Here is a 25598-nt window from a genome sequence, read left to right as displayed (position 1 = left end):
AGAGCTGGACTCTGACTACACTCCTGAAAGGAACTGTCAATTTCACCATTTTCTAATACAGAAAAACTGTTCTTCGGTTTGGCTACACTTCCCAAAGCTTTGGGGTGACCAGATGCTATCCGCTTAGCACTCAGACTTGCAGATGTAATCCAGACTACCAGGATTTCCCACTTACTGCAAATCATGTATCATGTAGGTCTGAGCAACTCTGCCCTAAATTTAAGACAAGTAGAAAAGCAATTTTTTTCTAAGAAGAAGCCAGAACTCTTCCTTAATGCAGCATTAAAGTGGAAAAAGACGGCTTCCCCACTACAAACTAAGTAGTGTACTGCTTTGTGCTAAATATCACTTTTATCATCCTTTTCAAATTCTGACATACTGTCTGATGGAATTTAGCTGCTGGTCCAACTGAGTTTGAATTGGGCCTCACCCCTCAAGCCTATATTTGGGAAGTTTCACTGCTGCTATTCCCTCCAGGTTTGCTCTACTCTGCTGCCATTTTGACAAGTCAGCGTAGCTTATAGACTAGAAAAAAAATTATCCGTATATTTGTCCTGAGTTTCACTTAGGTCTTTTCTCCTAGTCCACTCTGCAGTGATTCTGACTGCTGCACACACCTCAGTCTATTTTGGTTACTTCAACCTGCAGCATTTTATTCCACAATAGCACTAGTATATTTTATGTTATGATTGTTTTTATTGATCATTTTTACTTACAACCACAGCACCTCCCATCTGGCTTGCCAGACTTCCTCCTTGTCATGCAGCCATCTCCACAACATGGGTGCTCGCTGACCCTCCTGAATCCTTGTCATAAGCAACAAATGGTAGAAAGAGCAGCTTTAAGCCATAGAGGAAAACTGGCAGAGGGAGGATTACTCGCAGAATTTCAGACCTGGCATGAAAGAATGTTAAAATAAATCCTCTGACGCTAAACATGAATACTCAATAACTGACCATTGTTAAAGAAGAATGACTTTAAATGCAGTATCTTAAAATTGCAACTTACTATAGTCTGCTCTATTCTATTCAAAAACGGTACTGGAAACTAAATTCAGCCACTACTCACCAACAGCTGCATTCCTGTTGTAACATTAAGGTAGAATGTACTGAATGTGGCAATTTTTGATTCATTTGATTGAACCCACCTGGAGTAAAAGGAGAGGTCCCAAACCAAAAGGTGCACTCCTAAAATTGAGGAATGCAAAGAGAATGGGCATATTGGGTGAGGTGGTGACATAAGTCATATAATGCTACAGTGGCATGGTATCGTTTTAAATGATGTTCAACATCGAGAAAGATTGATTCAGCAAGTGAGAGGGGGAGTAGTAAGAGGGACCATATGTATGACCCAAGTTGGAGAAGTCTTGGGATTCAGAGTCAGTGCTGAGGATTCCCAGGGCCCCTCCGCACCGACAGTATACCATATTATATTGAGTCCTTTAGGTGATGCCTAGAGACGCAGTATTAGTCTTGCTGCTCTTTTTGAGGTAGATCTTGATACAACTAAGTGGTATGCTGGGTCATTTCTGAGAACCGTTAAGAGTCAATCGCATTGTTATGGGTCTGGAATTGGTTGTCAATCAGACTAGGTAAAGTGGCAGACTTGTGTCCCTAAAGGATGTTGGTAAACTTGGTTATTTTGCAACAACAATCTCCATTACTGATGTTAGCTTTTTATTGAGCACATTATTTGATAAGCTGAGTTTACATTCCTCACATTGAGATTTCAACAAGTCAGTTTGTTTTCCTTCAGTCAACTTACTATATTCCTTCTCACCATATCTCTTAAACCCCTTCACATTTCAGGAAAGCAGCCACACAATATAAATTTGCTCTTTTGGTCAAGTGTTCCCATATCCACATGAATTGCACTTGCTCATTTGCCTGAAGATTTCAATGTTTCTGAAAATTTGGTTGTATTCTCCTTCTAACACCTGGTTCATTTCCTGTTTTAATACAATCATCAAGTCTGGTAGTTTTTTACTGTATTTGCTTAAAAAGCAAAACTTCCATAGAACTTCTGTACAGTTGCCCTCCTTAAAGCCTGCATTCCGGTCTGAATAGTTTACATTTCAAGTGACCTTATGTTTTATTTTAATGAGTGTGCTTTACATATCTGCATTATTCTTTCATTTTCATTTTGTCAATCCTAGCCTCAACAGTGTTTTATGAACCCTTATTAGTCAAGGCCAAAAGTCAAATTAAAATTATTCTTTCTGCTATGATTTGTGCTATCCAGTGAAATATGTACACACAGAGTTATGGTTTTGTAGAAAAAATGCAAGTTTGTGGCATTTAACTCTTAAGTGTGGCAAAACTTTCTTGATGTTTTGTAGCAAAATTGACATTTTTGTTCATCATTGGGCCTGATTTTCTTCATGTATATTTTAGTCTGAAATGATTTATTTTGCTTGGCAGATTCATTTGTGTTAAGTGTCAAAGTTTTCCCTTTAGATTCTACATAGAAATGCACTGTTTTTGGAGAGTTCAGTTACAAATAGGTAATGTACTGTCAAACATGGTAGTTCTTTGAGTACCATTTAATATGAACAATATAGAAGTGGAAAATAAAACATTGTTTTGTTTAAATGTACTCAGGCTCTCCTGCCCTGCCGAACAACATGATGTATTTTGGAAGTTCGCAGGATGACATTGATGAAGTAGAAGAAGATGATGAATATGAAGATGTCAAAACACTTCCAAACAATGCTTCATCTTCATGCCATTCAACACCTAGGAAAGGAAAACCACAGGGTAAACAAGTCCTCAATGGTCATGGTAGGTTAATTTAATAACTATTGAAACTAATAACCGTAGACTGCATGTCAACCTGGGTAGAAGGCTGGCTGCATTGCAATATGCAGTTAATGGAGCCAACAAACCATCAAAGTTTATATTTTATAGTGTAGATTTATTGCCAAAAGACACTCCCACCTGTCAAGAGTTATAAAATGCATTGGTATGACAAGCTGAAATACCAAGTATTCATTCTTCAGAGCTGGGTAAGAAAGAGTATATTTGCACTGAATAAATATCTGGCAATGGATGGTGAAATCTAGTGATAGGTGAATACTACTTAAACATCTTGAAGTGGAACTTGCTTGTTCCTATGTGGCATACTGGTCACAGTGTTCTTAGAGTACTGAATCAGGAATTTATGCAGGCATAGTGATTCAACCATGCTAATTTGATCCTTATATAAAAGTTGATTTCTGTTTAACTTTCTTCTGTCCTTGATCAGCCTTCTCTTCCTCCATTTGTCTTCAAATATGTATAAGTTCCACTACTCCCCTTTCATGAGCAAGAGGGAAGAGGCTGTGGTATACTCTCTCCTAAGGAACATTGTTGAACATTGTCCATGCTCAGTCTGTGTGATAATAATTGTTTACAGCTAGACAATTGCATTTGTTTAAACTGTTTCTTTAGTGTACCAAGAGCTAACTTGTTCAGTAGATAGTCATGATTTTTGATTTGATTTTACTTGGATATCTGCTATTTAATCCTCCCCCTCACCTCCCTCTATCTCTCCTCCACTTCTCCTGTGTCAGATAACTGTAGAGTATTTCTCCCTCTCTGTTAGCCGTACTGCTTGAGGTGGTACCCAGCTTCTGTGTGAGATGCACTCTCAACTTGATCTTGGGTCCAGTGTTCTGGAGATGTTGCTGGTAGTTAATGTACTGTGAAGATATTTTGATGGTAGATGATGAATGAGTGATCAGCTACAAAACTAGACCTGAAGTTATTCCCTGAACCTCAAGTAGTTCAGGTAGAAGATTGATGTTACACCCATGCGGTGTTTCGTCAAAGTCTCCTTTGTTCTCTGGAAGCCTAGTCAAGAAAATAATCTTCAAAAGCAGTGTATTGCTGCTCAATCTGTCTAAAAAAATTGCCTCCTAGACATAGTAAATATCTACTTTCATGTCAGCAGGATATTTAGCTGGGATGTTGAATCCTTGAGCAACTTCATATGCTATCATTTATTGAGCCTCCTGAAAACATCATCCTCAAAGAATTTCACCAGCTGACAAGTAATGGAGCACTTGAATTGACAATACATCAAAAAAAAGAGCAGTTAGAGTCATAGTCATACAGCATGGAAACTGGCCCTTCTCCCCAAACTGGTCCATGCTGACTATGGGTCCTAATTAGCTAGTTCCAATTGCCCCATTTGGTCCATATCTCCCTAAACCCTTCCCATCCATGTACCTATCCAAATGTTTTGTTAAATGTTACTATTGTACCTGTCTCAACCACTTTCTCTGGCAACCCATTCCGTGTACGCTCCACTCTCTGTGAAGAAGTTGCCCCTCAGGTCCTTCTTAAATCTTCCCCTCTCAACTTAAACCTATGCCGGCTAGTTTTCAATTCCCCATCCCTGGGGAAAAGACTATACGCATTCATCCTATGTATGCCCCTCATGACTTTATACACCTCAGTAAGGTCATCCCTCATTCTCTTTGTTCTAAGGAATAAAGTCCTATCCTGGCAAACCTCTCCCTATAAGCTATACGGGATGGTTTAAACTAGATTGGCAGGGGGTGGGGAACCGGATTTATAATTCAGAGGATGAGGTATTCAGCCTTCCAACAGACACAACAGGGAGTGAGGTTGTTTATAAAGAAATGCGCTCGACGAAGCATAATTGTGGACACGGAGATGGTTTGAGGTGTGTATACTTCAATGCTAGAAGTATCAGAAATAAGGCGGATTAACTTAGAGCATGGGGGGGTACTTGGAACTATGATGTTGTGGCCTTTACAGAAACTTGGGTAACTCGGGGAGAGGAATGGTTGTTGGAAATTCCGGGATTTAGATGCTTTAAAAGAAATAGGGAGAGTGGAAAAAGAGGCGGGGGAGTGGCATTGCTAGTCAGGGCTAGTATAGCAGCTACTGAAAGGCAGTTCGAGAATGAAATGTCTACAGAGTCAGTTTGGGTTGAGGTCCAGAACAAGAAAGGAGCAGTCACTTTGTTGGGGTTTTTTTACAGACCCCCTAACAGTTGCAGAGAAGTAGAGGAGCGGATTGGGAGGCAGATACTGGAAAGGTGCAGAAGTCACAGGGTTGTAGTCATGGGTGACTTTAACTTTCCAAATATTGATTGGAAACATTTTAGTTGTAATAGTTTAGATGGAGTGGATTTTGTCCAGTGCATTCAGGAAGGATTCCTGACACAGTATGTAGACAGACCAACACGAGGAGAGGCCACTTTGGATTTGGTGCTTGGCAATGTACCGGGCCAAGTGTTAGACCTGTTGGTAGGAGAGCATTTTGGCAGTAGCGATCATAACTCTGTTACTTTTACAGTAGTCATGGAAAAGGATAGGTACATACAGCAGAGTAAGGTTTATTATTGGGGGAAGGGTAATTACAATTCTGTTAGGCAAGAACTGGGTAACATAAATTGGGAACAGATGCTGTCAGGGAAGAGCACTATTGAAATGTGGAGATTGTTTAAGGAATGCATACTGCGTGTGCTCGATATGTTTGTCTCTAGCAGGCAGGGATGATGCGGTCAAGTGAGGGAGCCTCTCAAGAGAGGTCGAACGACTGGTTAAGAGGAAGAAGGATGCTTATGTAAGGTTGATGAAGCAAGGAATGGAAAAGGCTCTAGAGGCTTACAAGTTAGCCAGGAAGGAGCTGAAGAAAGAGCTTAGAAGAGCTATAAGGGGGCATGAGAAAATCTTGGCAGATAGGATCAAGGAAAACTCTTAAGGCTTTTTACACGTACATGAGGAATAAGAGAATGACCAGAGAAGGGTAGGGCCGATCAAGGATTGTAAAGGGAATTTGTGCACGGAGCCTAAAGAGATAGGAGAGGTCCTTAATACTTTTCTTCGGTATTCACAACTGAGAGGGACCTAGTTGTAGAGGAGGACAGTGTGAAACAGGCTGGTAGGCTAGAGAAGGTCGATGTTAGTAAGGAAGATGTGCTAGGAATTTTGAGGAAGTTGAAGATAGATAAATCCCCCAGGCCTGATGGGATTTATCCAAGGATTCCATGGGAAGTGAGGGGAGAGATCGCAGGGCCTTTGGCGATGATCTTTTCGTCCTCACTGTCCACGGGTATAGTGCCGGAAGATTGGAAAGAGGCAAACGTCATTCCCTTGTTCAAAAAAGGGAACAGGGATAACCCCGGAAATTACAGGCCGGTTAGTCTTACATCAGTGGTGGGCAAATTATTGGAAAGGGCTCTAAGAGATAGGATTTATGATCACTTGGAAAGGCACAGTTTGATTCGTGATAGTCAGCATGGATTTGTGAGGGGTAGATCTTGCCTCACAAACCTTAGCTGAATCATTTGAAGAGGTGACCAAACACGTGGATGAAGGTGGAGCAGTGGATGTGGTATACATGAATTTAAGTAAGGCGTTTGATAAGGTTCCCCATGGTAGGCTCATGCAGAAGGTAAGGAGGCATGGGATAGGGGGAAATGTGGCAGATTGGATTCAGAATTGGCTGACCCTTAGAAGACAAAGGATGGTAGTGGATGGAAAATATTCAACATGGTGCTCAGTTAAGAGTGGTGTACCACAAGGATCTGTCCTGGGTCCTCTTCTATTTGTGATTTTTGTAAATGATTTGGATGAAGGAGTGGAAGGGTGGATTAGCAAGTTTGCGGACGATATGAAGGTGGGTCGCGTTGTGGACAGTGCGGAGGGCTGTTCTAGGTTACAAAGGGACATTGATAGGATGCAGAGCTGGGCTGAGAAGTGGTAGATGGAGTTTAACCCTGAAAAGTGTGAGGTGATTCATTTTGGAAGGACAAACTTGAAAGCAGAATACAGGGTTAAGGGAAAGATTCTTGGCAGTGTGGAGGAGCAGAGGGATCTTGGGGTTCATGTTCATATTCCCTGAGAGCTGCCACCCAGGTGGATAGAGTTGTTAAGAAGGCATATGGTGTGTTAGCTTTCATTAATAGAGGGATCGAGTTCAAGAGCCGTGAAGTTATGCTCCAGCTATACAAAAGCCTGGCTCAGCCACATCTGGAGTATTGTGTCCAGTTCTGGTCGCCTCATTACAGGAAAGATGTAGAAGCGTTGGAAAAGGAGGAGATTTACCAGGATGTTGCCTGGAATGGAGGGAAGGTCTTAAGAGGAAAGGTTGAGAGAGCTAGGGCTTTCCTCTTTAGAATGACAAAGGATGAAAGGTGACTTGATAGAGGTGTACAAAATAATCAGGGGTATAGGTAGAGTAGACAGCCAGAGACTTTTCCCTCGGGTGGAGGTAGCTATTACAAGGGGACATAGTTTTAACGTGAATGGAGGTAGATACAGGGGAGACGTCAGAGGTAGGCTCTTTATTTAGAGTGGTAGGGGCGTGGAATGCATTGCCGGACAGGGTAGTGGAGTCGGCCGCAGTAGGGGCATTTAAGTGGCTATTAGATAGGCATATGGATGATAGTATAAGGTAGGGATGGAAGTTAGATAGACCTTAAGATTAGGGTAGAAGTTCGGCACAACGTTGTGGTCCGAAGGGCCTGTACTGTGCTGTACTGTTCTATGTTCTATGTTCTGTAACTCAGGCCTACTGGTCCTTCTCTGAAATCCCTTATGAACATGCAAACAAAAACAAGATTAAACCACTCAGCCCTTCAAATAATCAGTAAGATCATTGCTGATCTGATTTAACCTTTATTCTACATTGCTGCATATTACAGGTAATCTTTCATCCCTTTGGTAATGAAGAATCTATCTGTCTCTGCCTTTAAAAATACTTTTGAGGAAGGCACTTCCAAGGACACTCAAGCCTCTGAGAGAAAATTGTTTTCTTGTCCCTTCTTGTTCCTCACTAAAATTATGACTGTGGTTATCCAAGTCAAACCATCACTTATATACTGAACTTCTACAATGAGCAATCCATTTCTGGAGGCACAGACATCTAAACTGCCTCAGTTGAAGTCTTTGAATTGATTGTTAATATGAAAATTCAACTATACCGCTTCCCCAGCTGAGTGAAATAAAATGGTGTGTAGCTACAATAACACTCCATAACCTCATTACCAAGTAGAATAAAACATTGACACTCTATCTACTAGACTAAATATTCAACCCCTCTTTCACTAACATACTGTGATTACAATGTGTACAACCTACCGAATATACTTGTGAGGTACTTCACCTAGATAACTTAAGCAACAGTTGCTACATCCAAAAACTTCACCACTTAGAAGGAAAAGTAAGCAGGCTCGTGCATCATTATCACTAGGTCAACATCCTGAAATTCTCTGCTTCATTTTCACTGCGCAGATTGTAATTATTCAAGAAGGTATCCCTCTACTTTCTCAAGGCCAGCTAAGAGCAAGAAATAAATAGTACCCTTGCCGATTGGAGCCACAATCTCTCAGCAGTTTTTTTTTGAAATGGTTGCTTTACATGATCATCATCAAAACTATTGATGGAGAGAGGTGAGGACTTGGATTAATTTGGTTTCCAGTTATGAAAGGCTCCGTTCTTATCAATGACAAAATTGCTGGATCCTGTCATTGAGTAGTACGTGTAACAAGTTGTATTCTTTTTGCATCTGATCATGCATGTTTTTGTGTTGTCTGTTTTGGACTGGAGATAAAAGAAAAACAAACTTCATAATGATTACTTTCTTTCATCAATAAAACCAAAGACTTTGAAAGAAGTCATGTGGAGTTTGTGGCATTTACTGTCTGGATATACTGTATCCAGTGGAGGCTAACTTTCAAATGCAAGCTCTTTACAGGTCAAGCAGACACTAGAGAAGCAGCAAATTGTAATAATTGCCTCTAACTCAGTGGATAAATGCCATGTCAGCATGCTATCAATCCACTGGGAGTTTTTAGATTTAGTTGCTAGTCTGTGAAAATTTGAAATGCAGCTAGCAATAATGTCATCTAAGAAGAAGGGTGGAGGCAGCAAAAATTGGGAAAAACTGGCTGGATGGCTAATCGGTAGGATGAAAATAGTAATTAGCTACATTTCAACTCTTCAAAATGTTGTAGATTATAAGGGATTCTGGAAAATCAAAATCAATACACCCAATATCTCTATAGCTACCCCTTTTAAAATCCAAGTATGTAGGTCATTTAGTCTGGGGCGTTGTCACCTTTTGGCCTAATTTCTCCACTGCTGTTTCTTCTTTTATAATCACCATAAACACCGATAAGTTCTAAGAAGATATTGGACTTCTAGTCACTGATTGAAGGAATCAACTAACAAGATTTCAAATTTAAAGGCTTGTACTGTAACAAACAATTAAAAGAAGCATTGGCTAAACATTTTTTTCTCAGGTAATATATGCTTTAAGATACAGGGAAGAACGTCCCCTCTTGTGTTTAACATTCTCAAAACACTCATTCTCTGGTTATACATTACACCACATTGTCCTTATAACAAACAGTCTACAGTCATAACTAGCTTCCAATGGGTTCGGGTTTTCTCATTTCACTGAGCAGTACCTTTGAGTGAAATTAAAGCAAAAATTTCTGGAGAACCTAAGCGGTATCTGAGAAAGAAGCAAGAGTTCAATTTTACTTTACTAGAATTAACCTGGAATGTCTCCAGGTGCTTTCTTTAGTTGTTGGAGCATTTCTAAATTCACTCTGTGTATCTCTGATTTTTCTTCCCTTCTGGCCAGTCCTGTGTGGATCTCCCAGGATGCTTAAATCGCAGTGCGTTGCACTTCTTTGACCAGAGACCATCTCTCTCCTGCAGCATGGTTTGGTAGACTTGGCGGGAAAGTTACAGTTTTTTCTTTGACAACCACATCAGATGCCATCCTTTTCCTCTCTTGTTCCTGACTCCTTTTTCTTCGTTTTCTGTATGGAATTCTAATTCAAGTTGCTTAATTTACAACTGAATCCCAGCCAATGTGACCTATTTTATCAGTATTTATGTTTTCTTTCTTAAGATTCCAATGTTGAGCCAAAACCTCAACAATTTCCTGCCCGCACTCTCTCAAATCCATTTCTTGTTTGCCTGCTGTGGTCTTCAAATTAAATAAACAGGTATAACACAGTGAGGAGCTGGAGGAACACAGCAGGCCAGGCAGCATCAGAGGAGCAGGAAAGTTGATGTTTTGGGCCAGGACCCTTCTTCGTAAAAATTTTTCTGAAGTAGGGTCCTGACCTGAAATGTCAACTTTCCTGCTGCTCTAAATGCTGCCTGGCCCGCTGTGTTCCTCCAGCTCCACACTGTTATCTCTGACACCAGCATCTGCAGTTCTTGCTAGCTCATAGACAGGTACTATCTTTTGAGAAGTGCTTTGGCATTAGATGTAGCTATTTAACATTTGCAATGACAATAGAAAAGGTCACTCTGAAATCTTGATCATTTAAACTTCAGCAAATCCAGTATACCCCTCTCTGCCTGTCATTTCAAAATTCTGCAGAAGCCTCCCAAAATATAATAATTTTATTAAATCTTTTAATTTGTAGCACTTATTCTGATTTATTTAAATTCTTCTTCTGAACATAACTAAAGCCCTGTATCCATGGTAGCATTCAAATAAGTCTCCACTGTACTCTCCTAAGACATTGCAGTTATGGTTTTATTGAAGAATGACAACAAAACATAGGAACAGAAGTAGGTCATTCAGCCCATTGAGTCTGCTGTGCCACTCCATGAGATTGTGGATGATCTGATTATCCACAATTCCACTTTCCTGCCTTTTCCTCATAACCAATCATTCCCTTACTGATGACTACTTTCTCTCAGCCAAGAATATACTTAATGATTCAGACTCAACATCCCTGTGTGGTAAAGAATTCCCCAAATTCACAACCTTCAAAAGAAATTCCTCCTCATCCTGTCTTAATTGTGCGACCCCTTTATTCTGAGGTCATGCCATCTGTTCCTGTCTCTCCCATATGCAGAAATGTGGTTAAAACGTGTTTCCCAGAATTGGCCACAGCACTCATTATATGAGCGTCAATGGCAAAGCGAGCTTTTATTGCCTATCCAAATTGCTGTTGAGAAGTGAGAGTGAGTTGTCTTGTTGAACTGCTGCAGTTCATCTGGGGTAGTTATGCTCAATGTTTTTGGAAGAAAGTTCCTGGATTTTAAGAAATGGCTGCTTAGTTTCAAATCAGGATTAATGTGTGGCTTGCAGGTTCCTAGATATCTGCAGTAATTGTCCTTCAAGGTATTCGTGGTTGTGGCTTTGGATGGTATCCTTAAAGGAGTGTTGGTGAGTGCTGCAGTGCATTTTGTGAATAGAAGAGACTGCTGCCACTGTGTACTGGTGGTGGGGATGAATGTTTGCGGTGGAAAGAGTGCAAATCTAGTGAACTGCTTTGTTCTGAGTGGCTTCCTGAGTGTGGTTGGAGCTGCACTCAGCCAGGCAGTGAAAAGCATTGGAGGCTGATCCCATATCCTTTGACTGTGACTCTTGCACTTGGACTCCCTAGTCATCAGAAACATACTTTCTGCATTTGTCCAATCTAGTCATTTTAGAATTTTATAGATTTCTATGAGATCCCCCCTCACCTATTCTTATAATCTCCGGTGGGTATGGTCCTAACTGATTCAGTCTGTCTTCATCGTCAGTTCTGCCTTCCCAGGAGTCAATCTGGTAAACTTTCATTGCACTCCCTCCATAAGCCAGAACATCCATCCTTAGATAAGGAGACCAAAACTACCCATGGTACTCCAGGTGTGATCTCACCAAGGCGCTGTACAATTGCAGTAAGACATCCGTGCTGGATGCAAGAACACCCAGGTCTCATTGCACCTCTTCCTTTTCCAATCTATCACCATTCAGATAATGTACTTTCCTGTTTTTGTTACCAAGGTGGATAACCTCACATTTATCCACATTATACTTCATGTATTTTCCCAATTGCTCAGCTTGTCCAAATCACACTGTCTAGTGTCTCTGCATCCTCCTCGCAGTTCACCTTTCCACCCAGCTTTGTCATTTGCAAACTGAGATATTACATTTAGTTCTCTCATCTAAATCATTAATGCATGTCATGAATAGCTGGAGTCGAAGCACCAGTCCCTCGGTACTGGACTCGTCACTGGCTGCTATTCACAAAATGACCTGTCTAATATTAAATGAGGATTTGCATCTGTAATGTTGAGAACCATAGCAGGAGGTTAAGAATCATCATTCACTTGGCAGTAATGGCTAAAGGTGGCTGCAAATATTTCTATTCTGTCTTTTGCAGTTGTATGTGGGCTGTTTAGTCTTTCAAGATGGCGATGTTTGCAGAACATCCTGCTTCAAATAATTGTTTAAATGCCCCTAACTCTGGATGATTGGATGTGCAGAATCTAACCTGTTGGTGTCTTGATGCAACTCTGTCCATAAATTGCTGCTATCTTTTAATGCAGCATGTATGTAAACCCTGTGTTGCTTTGCCATCTAATTTTTAACTAAATCTAATATGTGGTATATAAGAAAATCATTTTGGAAATCCATTTGCACACTGTCACACAACTCGCATCCACCCATTCTGCTACTGCATCAAAGAACTCAATTCAAGTTAGTCAACCATGATTTGTTTTTAGCATGCTGATTTTTATTTATTAGCCCATACTTTTCAATCCATAATTTTTTTCTGGATTGTTATCCAGATCATTGTTGCGCTGATTGGCATTCAAAGGTGTTATCCCTTTTTTTGAGCAAGATCATATTTTGCAATCTTCTAGTTGCCTGGCACCACTCGCTACTGGAAAGGCTATGTAGTTTAGCATTCATTGTGGGGTCATCTAAAGTGCAACTGCAGAAAAAAAAGCATTGAGACCACCATCTGAAGCAAGGACAGTGTAATGAACGTGTATGGCAAAATCCTGCTCTTTAATTGCCCCAATTTCTCTCTCCCCTAACGAGCAGAACTCTTGTATCTGTTAACAAGTACATATTAATTCTTTGTATTTGGACAAAAATAAAATACTGCAGATGCTGGAAATCCGGAATAACAAAACAAAAGGAAAATCTCATCAGGACAGACAGTATCTGTGGAGGAAAACTGAGTTGATGTTTTAATGTTTCAGACATTATATCAAAGGTGATTGACCTGAAACATTAACTTTGTTCCTTCTTTAAATGCTGGTTCAAGACAGGTAACTTTCACATTATAACACCCTTGGTTTCTGCATTCACACACAAATATATTCTGTCCTTTTTATCGAGTTGCGTGGTGGCCCTATTGTTATCCTCCAGCATTAATTTGCCTTTAGAAACTATTCCAAAGTGCTGTAGAGGGAGGAGGAAGAAATTAAATAAGGGGACAGACTATAAACCATATTGAGCAGATGACACAGAACTTGGAAAAATTGTAAACTGAGTGGAGGACTGTGTAGAACTACTGAAGGACATAGGCAGGTTGGTGGAATTGGCAAATGGGTTTCAATGCAGAGATGTGAGAAGTGATGTATTTTGGTAGCAAGAACATTGAAAGGGGTAGAATTCTAAGAAGGGTGCTGGAGCAGAGGGACCTGAGTGCTTATGTGCATGGATCGTTGAAAGTGGAAGGATGGTTAGAGTGAGTAGAGCATACAAATGTCTTTGGCTTTATTAATAGGGGTATAGAGTGCAAGACAGGGAAATGCTGTTGAACTTGTTAATACACTTGTTAGACCTCTGCTAGAGTATTGCGTACAGTTTTGGGCGCCTCATCATAGGAAGAATGCACACTCTCCAATGCGTTTGCAGAAGTGGTTTGCAAGAATGGTTCCAGGGAACTTGGGTCATGAGGATAGATTGAAAAAGTTGTAATTTTTCTCTTGGAGAGAAGAAAGTTAAGAGGAGGTCTGATCGAGGTTTTCAAAATCATGAATGCACTGAACAGAGTAGATGGGGAGAAGCTGTTCCCACTCATAAAGGAACAAAAACAAGAAGGCATAGATTTAAAGTGATTTGCGAAAGAAGCAAGGGTGAAGTGAGGAAAATCTTTTTCACCAAGTAGTGAGTAGTTAGGATAAGAAATGCACTGCCTGGAAGTGTGATGGAGACGGGGTCAATTGAGGTATTGATATTGCCCAGTATTTAGATTAGAAAATGTGCATAGGCATAGGGAAAATGCAGAAGGCACTTTGTAATGATACTCATTTAATGAGCCAATGCAGACACAATGGTCCAAGTTCTGCACTGCAATACTTATGTGATACTGTGGTATTAAGAGAAATAAGAGAGGGAATTTAACCCTTGGTTATTAGATAGGCTTTGAGGTAGCATTTAAGGCAGATTGAGAAATGGGAGAGTTGGAAGGAGCTGAAGTGGCTAAAGGTTGTGCTAGCAGCAGTGGCATAAAGAGGAAATGGCATGTACAAAAGACAGGAGAGCTAAATAGTTTGCGAGGGCAGGAATGCCTGAGGAGTTGGTGCTGCTCCAAAGGCTCGTTCAATTGGTGACATCTAATTTTAAAATTGAGCTTAAAAAATATTGTTTTGTTTGGATAGAGTAACTCTCCTTTCTTATCTGGGCCAGGTGAAGCAATGTTTAATTTAAGCTTTAAGACTGTTATGGTTTTAAATTTATGTATGATTTGCTTATAACATGAGTTCCGCATTTGTATTTTTCCTCAGTTTTGAATGGTTCCAGCAAGCTTTTGAGAGAGAAAGAATCTATCCAGAAACACAAAGGAAAAGAGGCCACGCCAGGGAAGGAGAAGAACAGTGACCAAAAGGTTGAGTGCAAGAAAGAGCCGTGTTCAACAGGGACTGCTGCTAATTCTTCATTAATGCGCAGCTCAACAAAAGACTCTGCTGCTAATGGCTCAGCTGTTACGAAACCATCTCAGGAGCTCCGAACACCACAGGTACAAAATGACTGCTTAACATTTAACTGAAGTACTTAAGCGCCTTTTGCAGAAGACTGCTTATTTTCAAACAATTGAAATGGGATAGGCACTTCTGTTGATCAAAAAGTGACAACTGTTATTTGCCTTAATGTTGATCCCAATGTTCTTGGTTGTACAAGTGCCCTGTTTGTTTTGGGCAGGAACAGCCTGTGAGTTCCAGGATGTTTGCACGATTGCTACGGATGGTTACATTCGACATCAATACTAAAGGAGCACCAAACAGTACAAACACTAGATCTCCATTACAGTATATTGGCTGCCGGGTATAACAGACGTTTTAAGGAGCATACCTACTACGAGTGGTGTGGATTGTACTTAAATCTGTCCATGTTTATGAGATGCCTTAAACATTAAAATTTGAATGTACGTGTATAACTCAAACTCACATTTATAGCAATGTTGTTGAGGATCCGTTTGATGGGGTTCATAGATGGGCCAGTTTTACTGTTGGTGATCTTGTGGTACTTGTTCCTGACTCTGCAGTTTGCCATAGAGTTACCTTTGAAAGCAGCTATCCCTCCTTGTGTTCAGTAAAAAATGGATGCTGGCAGACTATTAGGGCATTTTATCTATTCATTGGCCTCAGGCAGGGAACATTGTGTTCACTGTAACTGCCTATGACAGGATGAGTGAGACCGAATTCACTCTTATTTTGTTCCCTCCTGATGAGAAAATTGTTGGCCTCTCTTGAACAATTATTGACTGATGACAGCTAAGTTGAGACTGGAAAGTTTATTAAGTCAGTCCTGCCAAATTATCATCATTGCCCAACCTTGTGGGCGATCTTCTCAGAGTTGTTATTTTTTTTGCTGTTATATTACACATATTACAGTTCTTAAATAACAAATATAATTAATTATACATGACGGAATGTTACTTCCTTTGACCTTGAAACTTATTTCTGGATAAGGTCTTTGACAATTGCTTATTTAAAGTTTGATTTTTGTCTCCGTTTATACATCATAACTGTTTTGTGCGGCCTGGGATCCTGTTTTAAAAATGATAGATCTTTATCTCAGTGATAACTCTTTACGTCCTGTGCCTGTGGTGAAATTTGGAGTACTGCAGTGTTGGTATAGGTGAGTTCCAGTATCCATTGATAACCTTCAATTTCTTGTTGAAACCTGAATATTCTTGACTGCTTTGGAAAAGTTAATTATTGTCCATGATATGGCACCATGTTCCACACTTACTAGGCTCACTGTTTAACTTGCCTTGAAGAACTGCATGTACATGAGTTTTAAGTACATGTATTTTCAACAATGTGTTATCAGTTTATGCATTGATAATTAATCCATGGTTTCAATGTATCTTTGTTTATTTTTTAAACTGGAGGTGCTACTCTGGCATGGATGCTTCAATCAGTGACTAATGTGAAAGCAGTATGTAGGCAAATGACATTAGCCCAAAAGTACAGCGCTTACCTGCCAAATGATAATGAGCTCCTTCTGGAACTTGTTTTGTAACCGCATTTAATCCATAATCATAAAGGATGTCATTGCTAAATAATGAACTTTGTGTCAGCTAAATTATTATTGCACTAGTATTTAAGGGTCTAGAAGCCCATCGATGGAGGAGCATTCATTTTGTAAAATGCACCTATTCGAACCATTGCTATTGTTGTATGCAGCACTGAAACTCAAGTTGTGTAGCTGGGAACAACAAATTGTGTCATAGTTCATAAAGTGAAATCTACGTAAAACACTAGGGAGATGTCGGTTGGGTTTATTTTCCACTCTGCTATCAGTCAGCTGTTCAGTTGCAATAACGAGTAAAAAAATGCAATAAGCCTGCCAGCATCTTAATAAGCAAAAGATTAAAAATATTTTGAAAATACCTTGATTCTGTAATTCTTTCAATAACACTCTTGAGCTTACATTCACTTTAGTGAAAGATGCTTTATAATAAAAGGTAAACAATTGAGGCAATTTTTACCAGGTATTTGTTAGTAAGTATGAAAATATAGTCAGTCTGCATTTAGAACTAAATTTTTCAGTCCACACTACTCACTTGGTGTGTTTGATTGATGCCATGTTTGTATAATTGAGGTTAGCTGTATTTTGATGATGGAGCAGTGGAAAATGTTTGGCTCCACTTCTCACTTTTCTTTCTTTCCTATTCCTCAACATCTTTCCATTTTTAGAATTTAAGATCTTTTAAAGGAACAATTATGTTTTGCTTGCCACAGTGGAACAGAAGATTTTGATGTCCCATTCTCTACAAAATATTTTTGTGTTTATGAGCAGGATTTACTTGAAAATCTGAAAGAGAAATGTGTTGCAGCAGGGTCATGTTAGAAAAACTTTTCTTTACCATTAGTATTTTGCAGAATTGCTTTTGTAATCTTGAACATTGCTGACAGAGGCAGATAATTCATCAAGCTTCAGATTGGTCATTTATAAATGAATTGGAATAGATTGTTATAATGTTTACATTTGTTTCTAAATATATAAGTACAACATGAGATCTCATGGAGAAATTCAGAAGACCATCGGAAGGGAAGATTGAATCCTTTGTCATATGTAGTTTTATAAATAGTGAAGTTTTTTTGGAAGTGCCAAGCTTGCCAGATGAGTGAGAGTAGTCAGGAATGGTCTAATTTTCAAAGTAAAGCAAACACAAAATGATCTGAAGGTGAACTTCAGATGATATACCATTTCTGGTGGGCTCCATGGTTTGTCTAAGTTGCGTTGTGTTCTGTTATTCTGAGTTCATGCTTACTTTGTAGACTTCCTTTTGTGATAACACTTGTACCTTGGGAAGGAGCTGTTTTTAAGTGACTGTAGTGCAATGCATTTGGGTAGCTTTCTGGGACTACATATAGAATCAGCACAGAATAAGGGATAGAAAATGGCTGCAAGATTAATCAATTTGAGCAACCTCCATTCTGCTGCTTTTGAGCTTGGCTTTGCAAAATGAAAGTGGACTGATTTTGGTCCCAGTTTGAGAATGTTAGACAGGCAAGTCATGTGTGAAAAGGACTGGAGTAGGACAAGAGTTGCAGAAGCATTCCTTTCCCATCAATTGGTGCATTTCTAATATTGATGCCAAGTATGCATTTCCATCTTTTTCGCTCACCTCCCTTTAGTTTCCAAGAAGTCCTGGTTCAATTTGTGCAGGCATAGCTGACTTTAAAGCATTACGTACATAACTGCTTTAAACTTTCATGAAGTAACCTCCATAGCAGTGAATTATTTTTACTTGAGTATTGCTCAAAATAGAAACATTTTTCAAGTAGCACATTTAGGTCAATTCACAAGGATACCTATTTAAAGAAAAAACCGACATTTATAATTGTGAGGAGAATTCTGAATTCTGATTTGTTAGGAGGTGGAAATAGTCTATCAGTGAGCAGTCTCCTTTCAGACAGTATAAATGTTGGGTTTCCCTTTAAGGTGGTATTCTTGCAAATTTCCTGATGAGTGCAAGATGAAAAGCTTCAATTAAATGTCTTTTTCAGCAGTAGCAATCATTTACACACGAATAAATTGTTCTCTAAGTGCACAAATGCAAGTGGTTATATATCAACCATTTAGAAAAATCAACACTGGCCACAGTGAAGAGAGAATTTGCATTTAAGATCTCAAAACACTCATCAATGACACATTTTTGAAGCTTAGTCCCTGTGTTGTAATGCAGAAAACATGGCAGGAAATCTATGTGTAGCAAATTCCCACAAGCAACATTTTGGGGATGGGGGTTGGCAGCGGGATGGCAGGATACAGGTGGTGATAGTGACCAGATAATCTGTCTGATGTTGGTTGAGGGATAAATATTGGTAAAGATACTGGAGAAAGTTTCTCAGTTCTTCTCTAAAATGTGCCATGAGAACTTCTCCACCCAGCTAAGGGCTGATGGTATCTGCGCTTATTGTCTTGTGAAATTTGATACGCCTAACCTTGCAGTATCCTAATACATATAGAATAAAACGTATTTGATTATGTGTTTAAAAAGAGGCATTGTTTCCAATTATAGTAACTTCAGTAAACTTGCATGAGAAATATAAGCGCCTCTGTTCAATATTTTTTGCCAACAAATACTATGTGCCTCAGTAACCTAGTGGGTGAATAGAACTCTGCTATTATTTAAAAATAGTCTTTCGTGAAAATGTTTGAAAAGGACTGCTGTTGTGCTTTTTGGATATGCTGTTGTCATGAAGCAAACAAAAGTACAAAGTAAGGCCTATTATAACATCTGTAGCAATATGGTAGTGGTTGTTTAGTGAATTGTCTAAATAAAGGCTGTCAGTCATGCATAGCTATTCACATTCTTCAACAGGTATGCTTTAGGTTGTTTTACTTCGCTATCCATTCTTCTTGGCAGAATGGTGCTGTGTTTGATTGCAACTGTAATTTGTATTGATTTGGTTAGCAGGTAGTGCAATGTGCAACCATTGTTGATTTTACCTGAAATGTCAACTTTCCTGCTCCTCTGCTGCCTCGCCTGCTGTGTTCTTCCAGCTCCACAAAGCTATTCTGAGTTCTAGTTCCACATGAGAATAATGTTCCCTTGAAAGTTGAAGAAGGAAAATTGATCATTTTAAGCATGTTTCATCTCTGGAAGAGTCTTTGCGAGGAGCTTAGATTAAAGCTCAACTCATTTAAGATCATTGTGTTTTCTTTTTTGCAAATTAGTAGATCCTCTGTGATGTTGGTGAGAGCTCAGTAGTTCCCACCAGTGGCAAAGATTGGAGTTTCATGAGGTCAGTTAGCTAATGTGGATATCCTGTAGCAGAAAAGGGGATGAGGTACACTGCAAGTCTCGAACGATTTTCAAGTGCTCATGCATTACAGTCCACAACAAGTCTCAGGTTAGTGCAGCAATACCTGCAGAATGTGAATTCTACGTCAGGTTGTGTTCTTCTAGTATGGTTGTCAGTTTATATCTTCCCTTGTAAATCTGAACCTTGACTAGAATGTAGAATGGTACAATTGGCCCAAGATTGTCCTATAAAGAAGTCTGATAGTGTATAACCAGTATGTAGCCAGTCTTCAAAGCAGCCTGTTTGGAGCTGCCCCCTCCTGCTTGAGCACACTTGATTCTGATCCAAAGGGTACTGTTGGGCAAAACGTTTTCTGCTGCTCTAATTCAAGAGGGCAGCATGGTGACTCAGTGGTTAGCACTGCTCCCTCTCAGTGGTTAGCACTGCTCCCTCACAGTGCTACGGATCCAGGTTCGATTCCAGCCTTGGGTGATTGTCTGTGTGGAGTTTGCACGTTCTCCCCGTGTCTGTTTGGGTTTCCTCCGGGTGCTCCAGTTTCCTCCCACAGTCCAAAGATATACAAGTTAGGTGGACTGGTCATGGGAAATGCAGGGTTACAGGGATAGGGTCTGGGTGGGATGGTCTTTGAGGGTTGGTGTGGACTCGTTGGGCTGAATGGCCTGCTTCCACACTGCAGGGATTCTACCATAGTACAGAAATGGGGCTCTCTTGCTAATGATTTTACTGTTGGGGACTGGAGAATCTTTTATTTGAGCTACCTATGTAGCCACTCATTATGTATTTGTATGATATGCTGATGTTAGTACCATAAAATGTTTTTGTACTTTCTCTCTCCTCTACCTTCTCCCCTTCCTCCATTCTCTCTAATGAGCATAAGCTTCAGTGCAAGTGCAAACTACCCTGATAGAATTTAGAATGTCAGTATTATCTTTTTAGACTTTGCTTTCTGTTCTTAAAATGTAATTATTGTAAGCCCTTCCTTTGCTTACATGCTCTCCTGTAAAAGATGTAGGTTCCTTGCTGGGATGTCTTTTTTGACGGGCTCTGTAGTGTGCTGATAACTCATCCCAAAAGTGTCAGTTAGCCCAGTATTCAGTAAAGCCTGACCATAATCCCCACAAGAGTGTCTATGCATTATTTAGGAATGAACAACAGGACATTTTTTTCTCCCCCTCCCTCAGCCCAATTGAATAGCACTGAAATTATTTGTAGAATCAATATTACCACTGCTCTTACAGAGAAACGTATCCCTGGATTGAACTGTACTGAAACCAGGGCACCGAGTCTGAATGATATAGTTACTTGCCTGATTTGCAGAACTGAATTGTGACACCAAAGCCATTTTCTAGGATCAGAGAAACCAAGTTAGGTGTTGCATTTTTATCATTTGAAAACTTAGAATCGTAGAGATGTACAGCATGGAAACAGACCCTTCGGTCCAACTCGTACATGCTGACCAGATATCCTAGATAAATCTAATCCCATTTGCCAGCATGTGGCCCATAACCCTTTAAACCCTTCCTATTCATACACTCATCCAGATGCCTTTTAAATGTTGTAATTGCACCAGACTCCTCCACTTCCTCTGGAGTTCATTCCATACATGCGCCACTCTCTGCGTGAAAACGTTACCCCTTATGTCCCTTCTGAAATCCTGCCTCTCTCACCTTAAACCTATGCCCTCTAGTTTTGGACTCCCCCACCCATATTTACCCTATCCATGCCCCTCATGATTTTATAAACCTCTATAACGTCACCCCTCAACCTTCGACGCCCCAGGGAAAGTAGCCCCAGCCTATTCAGCCTCTCTCTATAGCTCAAACCTTCCAACCCTGGCAACATCCTTGTAAATCTTTTCCGAACACTTTCAAGTTTCACAATATACTTCCTATAGCAGGGTGACCAGAATTGCACACAGTATTCTAAAAGTGGCCTAACCAATCTCCTGACCTCCCAACTCCTATACTCGATGCACAGTCCGTTAAAGGCAAGTATACCAAATGCCTTCTGCACTATCCTATCTACCTGTGACTCCACTTTCAAGGAATTATGCACCTGCACTCTAAGGTCTCTTTGTTCAGCAACACTCCCCAGGACCTTATCATTACATGTACAAGTCCTGCCCTGATTTGCCTTTCCAAAATGCAGCACCTCACACTTATCTAAATTAAACTTCATCTGCCATTCCTCAGTCGAATGGCCCATCTGATCAAGATCCCATTGTACTCTGAGGCAACCTTCTTCGCTGTCAACTAAACCTCCAATTTTGGTGTCATCCGCAAACTTGATAACCATATCTCCCATGTTCACATCCAAATTGTTTATTTAAATGACAAAAAGCAGTGGACCCAGCACCGATCCTTGAGGCACACCACTGCTCACAAGCCTCCAGTCTGAAAAGCAGCCCTCCACCATCATCCTCTATCTTCTACCTTCAAGCTAGTTCTGTTTCCAAATAGCTGGTTCTCCCTGCATTCCATATGATCTAATCTTGCTAACCAGTCTACCGTGAAGAACCTTGGCGAACGCCTTACTGAAGTCCATTTAGATCACGTACACTGCACCACCCTCCTCAATCCTCCTCATTACTTCTTCAAAAAACACAAATCTAGTTAGTGAGAAACGATTTCCCGTACACAAAGCCAAATTGACTATCCCAAATCAGTCCTTGCTTTTCCAAATACATGCAAGTCTTGTCCCTCCGGATTCCCTCCAACAACTTGTCCACCACCAGTGTCAGGCTTACCGCCCTATAGTTCCCTGGCTTTTCCTTATCACCTTTCTTAAATAGTGGCACTATGTTAGCCAACCTCCAGTCTTCTGGCACCTCACCTGTGGCTATTGATGATACAACTATCTCAGCAAGGGGACCAGCAATGACTTCCCTGGCTTTCCATAGAGTTCTAACATATACCTAACCAGGCCCTGGAGATTTATTCGCCTTTATGCATTTTAAGATGTTCAGCATCACCGCCTCTGTAATATGGACATTTTTCAAGATGTCGGTATCTATTTCCCCACGTTCTATTACTTCCATATCCTTCTCCACAGTGAGCACTGATGCAAAATACTCGTTTAGTATTTTCCCCCATCTCCTGCGGTTCCACACGTAGGCGGCACTGTTGATCTTTAAGGGGCCCTCTTCTCTCCCTAGTTACCCTTCTGTCTTTAATGTATTTATAAAATCCCTTTGGATTCTCCTTAACCCTTTTTACCAAGGCTATCTCAAGTTCCCTTTTTTTTCCCCTCCTGATTTCCCCCTTAAGATACTCCTACTGCCTTTGTCCTCTTCTAAGGATTCACTCAATCTCTGCTGTCTATACCTGACATGTGCTTCCTTCTTATTCTTGACCAAAACCTCAATTTCTCTAGTCATCCAACATTTCCTACACCTACCAGCCTTGCCCTTCACTCTAACAGGAACATACTATCCCTGGACTCTGGTTATCTCATTTTTGAAGACTTCCCATCTTCCAACCATCTCTTTACCTGCAAACATCCGCCCCCAATCAACTTTTGAAAGCTCTTGCCTATTACCATCAAAATTGGCCTTCTTCCAATTAAGAACTTTAACTTTTAGATCCAGTTTATCCCATTCCATCACCATTTTAAAACAAATAGAATTATGGTTGCTGGTTCCAAAGTGCTCCCCCACTGACACTTCAGCTACCTGCCCTGCCTTATTTTCCAAGAGTAGGTAAGTTTTGTACCTCTCTAGTAGGAACATCCACATACTGAATCAGAAATTTTTCTTGTACACGCTTAACAAATACCTATCTATCCAAGCCTTTAACACTTTGGTAGTCCCAGACTATGTTTGGAAAGTTAAAATCCCTGACTGTAACCACCTTATTATTCTTACAGATAATTGAAATCTTTGTACAAATTTGTTTTTCAATTTCCTGCTGACCATTGAGGGGTCTATAGCACAATCCCAATCAGGTGATCATCCCTTTATTTCTCAGTTCCACCCAAATAACGTTCCTGAACGTATTCCCAGGAATATCCTTTCTAAGTACAGCCATAATGTTACCCCGAATCAAAAACACCTCTCCTCCCTTTCTATCCTTCCTATAGTATCTATACCCTAGAATATTAAGCTGCCAGTCTTGTCCATCCCTGAGCCACGTCTCTGTAATTGCTGTGATATCCCAGTCCCATGTTCCCAATCATGAGTTCATCTACATTACCTGTTAGGCCTCTTGCATTGAAATAATTGCAATTTAATTTATCAGTCCTACCTCATTCTCTGTTTTGTTCCTGCCTACCCTGACTGTTAGTTTGATTTGCTCCTTTCCCCAACTGTACCAGTCTCAGACTGATCTCTTTCCTCACTGTCTCCCTGGGCTCTCCCCCAGCCCACCCCCGTATTACTAGTTTGGATCCTCCCGGGTAACTCTAGCAAATCTCCCCGCTGATATATTAGTCCCCTTCCAATTCAGGTGCAATCCATCCTTCTTGTACTGTCACGCCTACCCTAGGAGAGATTCCAATGATCCAAAAAATGTGAATCCTTCTCCTCTGCACCAGCTCCTCAGCCATGCATTCATCTGCGCCATCCTCCTATTCCTACCCTCACTAACTCATGGCACCGGGAGTAATCCAGATATTACCACCCTCTAGTACCTCCTTTTTAAATTCCTGCCTAACTTCCTATATTCTTGCCTCAGAATCTCATCCTTTTCTCTTCCTATGCTATTAGTTCCGACCTCCTACTGGTCCCTCTCCCCTTTGAAAATATTCTGCATCTTCTCCAAGATGTCCTTGATCCTGGCACCAGGGAGGTAACGCACCATTCTGATTTCTTATTGTCGGTTGCAGAAACGTCTATTTGCGCCTCTGACAAGTAAGCCCCCTATTGCAGTCGATCGCTTGGAACCTGATGTACCCCTCATTACATTAGAGCCAGTCTTGGTACCAGAAGCCTGGCTGTCCGTGCTTTATTCCTCAGAGTCCATCCCCTACATTTTCCCAAACAGCATACTTGTTTGTGTTGGGGATTTGCACAGGAGACTCATGCACTACCTACTCCTACCTTTCCTGGTAGTAACACATCTACCTTACTGTACCTGTTTTTTTTTTACTCCTTTCCTACAGCTACCATCGATCACATTCCCTAGAGCCTGTAAATTCCTGATTGCCTGTAACTGCTGCTCCAACCGATCCATGCGAGCTGATAGGATTCTCATTCAAACACACTTCCTGCACACACAATCATCAGTAACATGGAAATTCACCCTCACCTGCCACATCTGACAGGAAGAGCCATTTTTGCACCTTAGCTATCTACAAATGCAGAAAATAGCTCAATCTTACTGCTGTAAAAGCACTGCTTCAGGCTAGCTTCGTACCTATAGTTTTATATTTTTAAAGTTTAATCAAGAGATACATCTCAATAACAATATATAATTTTAAAAAAACCCATTCTACTCACTACTGTAGATTTACCAAGGGAAAACGGGAAGGTTACACTTTAAAACGCCACTTAGCTGCTCCCTTGCTGTGAGCTCGCCACTCGGGTTTCTTCAAGGTCAGCTGTGAATTTCACTGTGTTAATTTTTCTTAGTTGAACTCCCGATGTCCAGAGATGCTTGAAATCAAACAGCAGAGGTAGTAGCTGTGCAGATTCAGTGCTGAGTCACACAGCACTGTAAGTTTCTTTCTCTGTTTGAATCTCTTCCCATGTGGTCACTGCCTTTGTCTGTCTTCCTGTTTTTTTAAAATGCTGTTGTTTTGATCCTTTTTCCCCAAAGTTCCAAAACAATGCAACAGCTTATATAACAGTAATTACTGCTCCTAGAATTCAAGGAAATCAGCTCCAACACTGAAAATACCTCAGAAAAAGGAGCAGCTCTTACAGCCACAACTTTTTCCTGTCTTCCCATCAAAAAAGCTAGATTCCCCATAAATTTGCTTTTTGGCATTTTAATTATAAGGGAGAACAGAATTGCATAGTCATTCAACTGCTGTTTACTGCTGCAATTGGAGTATAAAACAGAAATGAGATGAGGTATAGACTTGAGGTGACTTCACGCATCAAATCTTGGATGTAAGTGGGTGCCTTTGAACTCTTTCAGCCATGTAGACAGCATGAGGTGTT

The 25598-nt window shown here is 40.4% G+C and overlaps 1 protein-coding gene across 1 annotated transcript in view; it reads left to right on the top strand.

The window, feature by feature from the left end:
• The window catches only part of jarid2b (jumonji, AT rich interactive domain 2b), a 121466-nt gene that overhangs the window by 19998 nt on the left and 75870 nt on the right, over positions 1–25598 (top strand). The window contains exons 2-3 of the mRNA XM_048607635.1: positions 2601–2780; positions 14501–14733. Of these exons, the coding sequence (XP_048463592.1) occupies positions 2601–2780; positions 14501–14733 (413 nt within the window). The remainder of the gene's footprint in view (positions 1–2600; positions 2781–14500; positions 14734–25598) is intronic.

Source organism: Rhincodon typus, chromosome 2, assembly GCF_021869965.1.
Source record: "Rhincodon typus isolate 14 chromosome 2, sRhiTyp1.1, whole genome shotgun sequence".
Lineage (NCBI taxonomy): Eukaryota > Metazoa > Chordata > Chondrichthyes > Orectolobiformes > Rhincodontidae > Rhincodon > Rhincodon typus.
The sequence above is the reverse complement of the archived record's forward strand: the minus strand, read 5'-3'. Positions and strand labels throughout refer to the sequence as shown.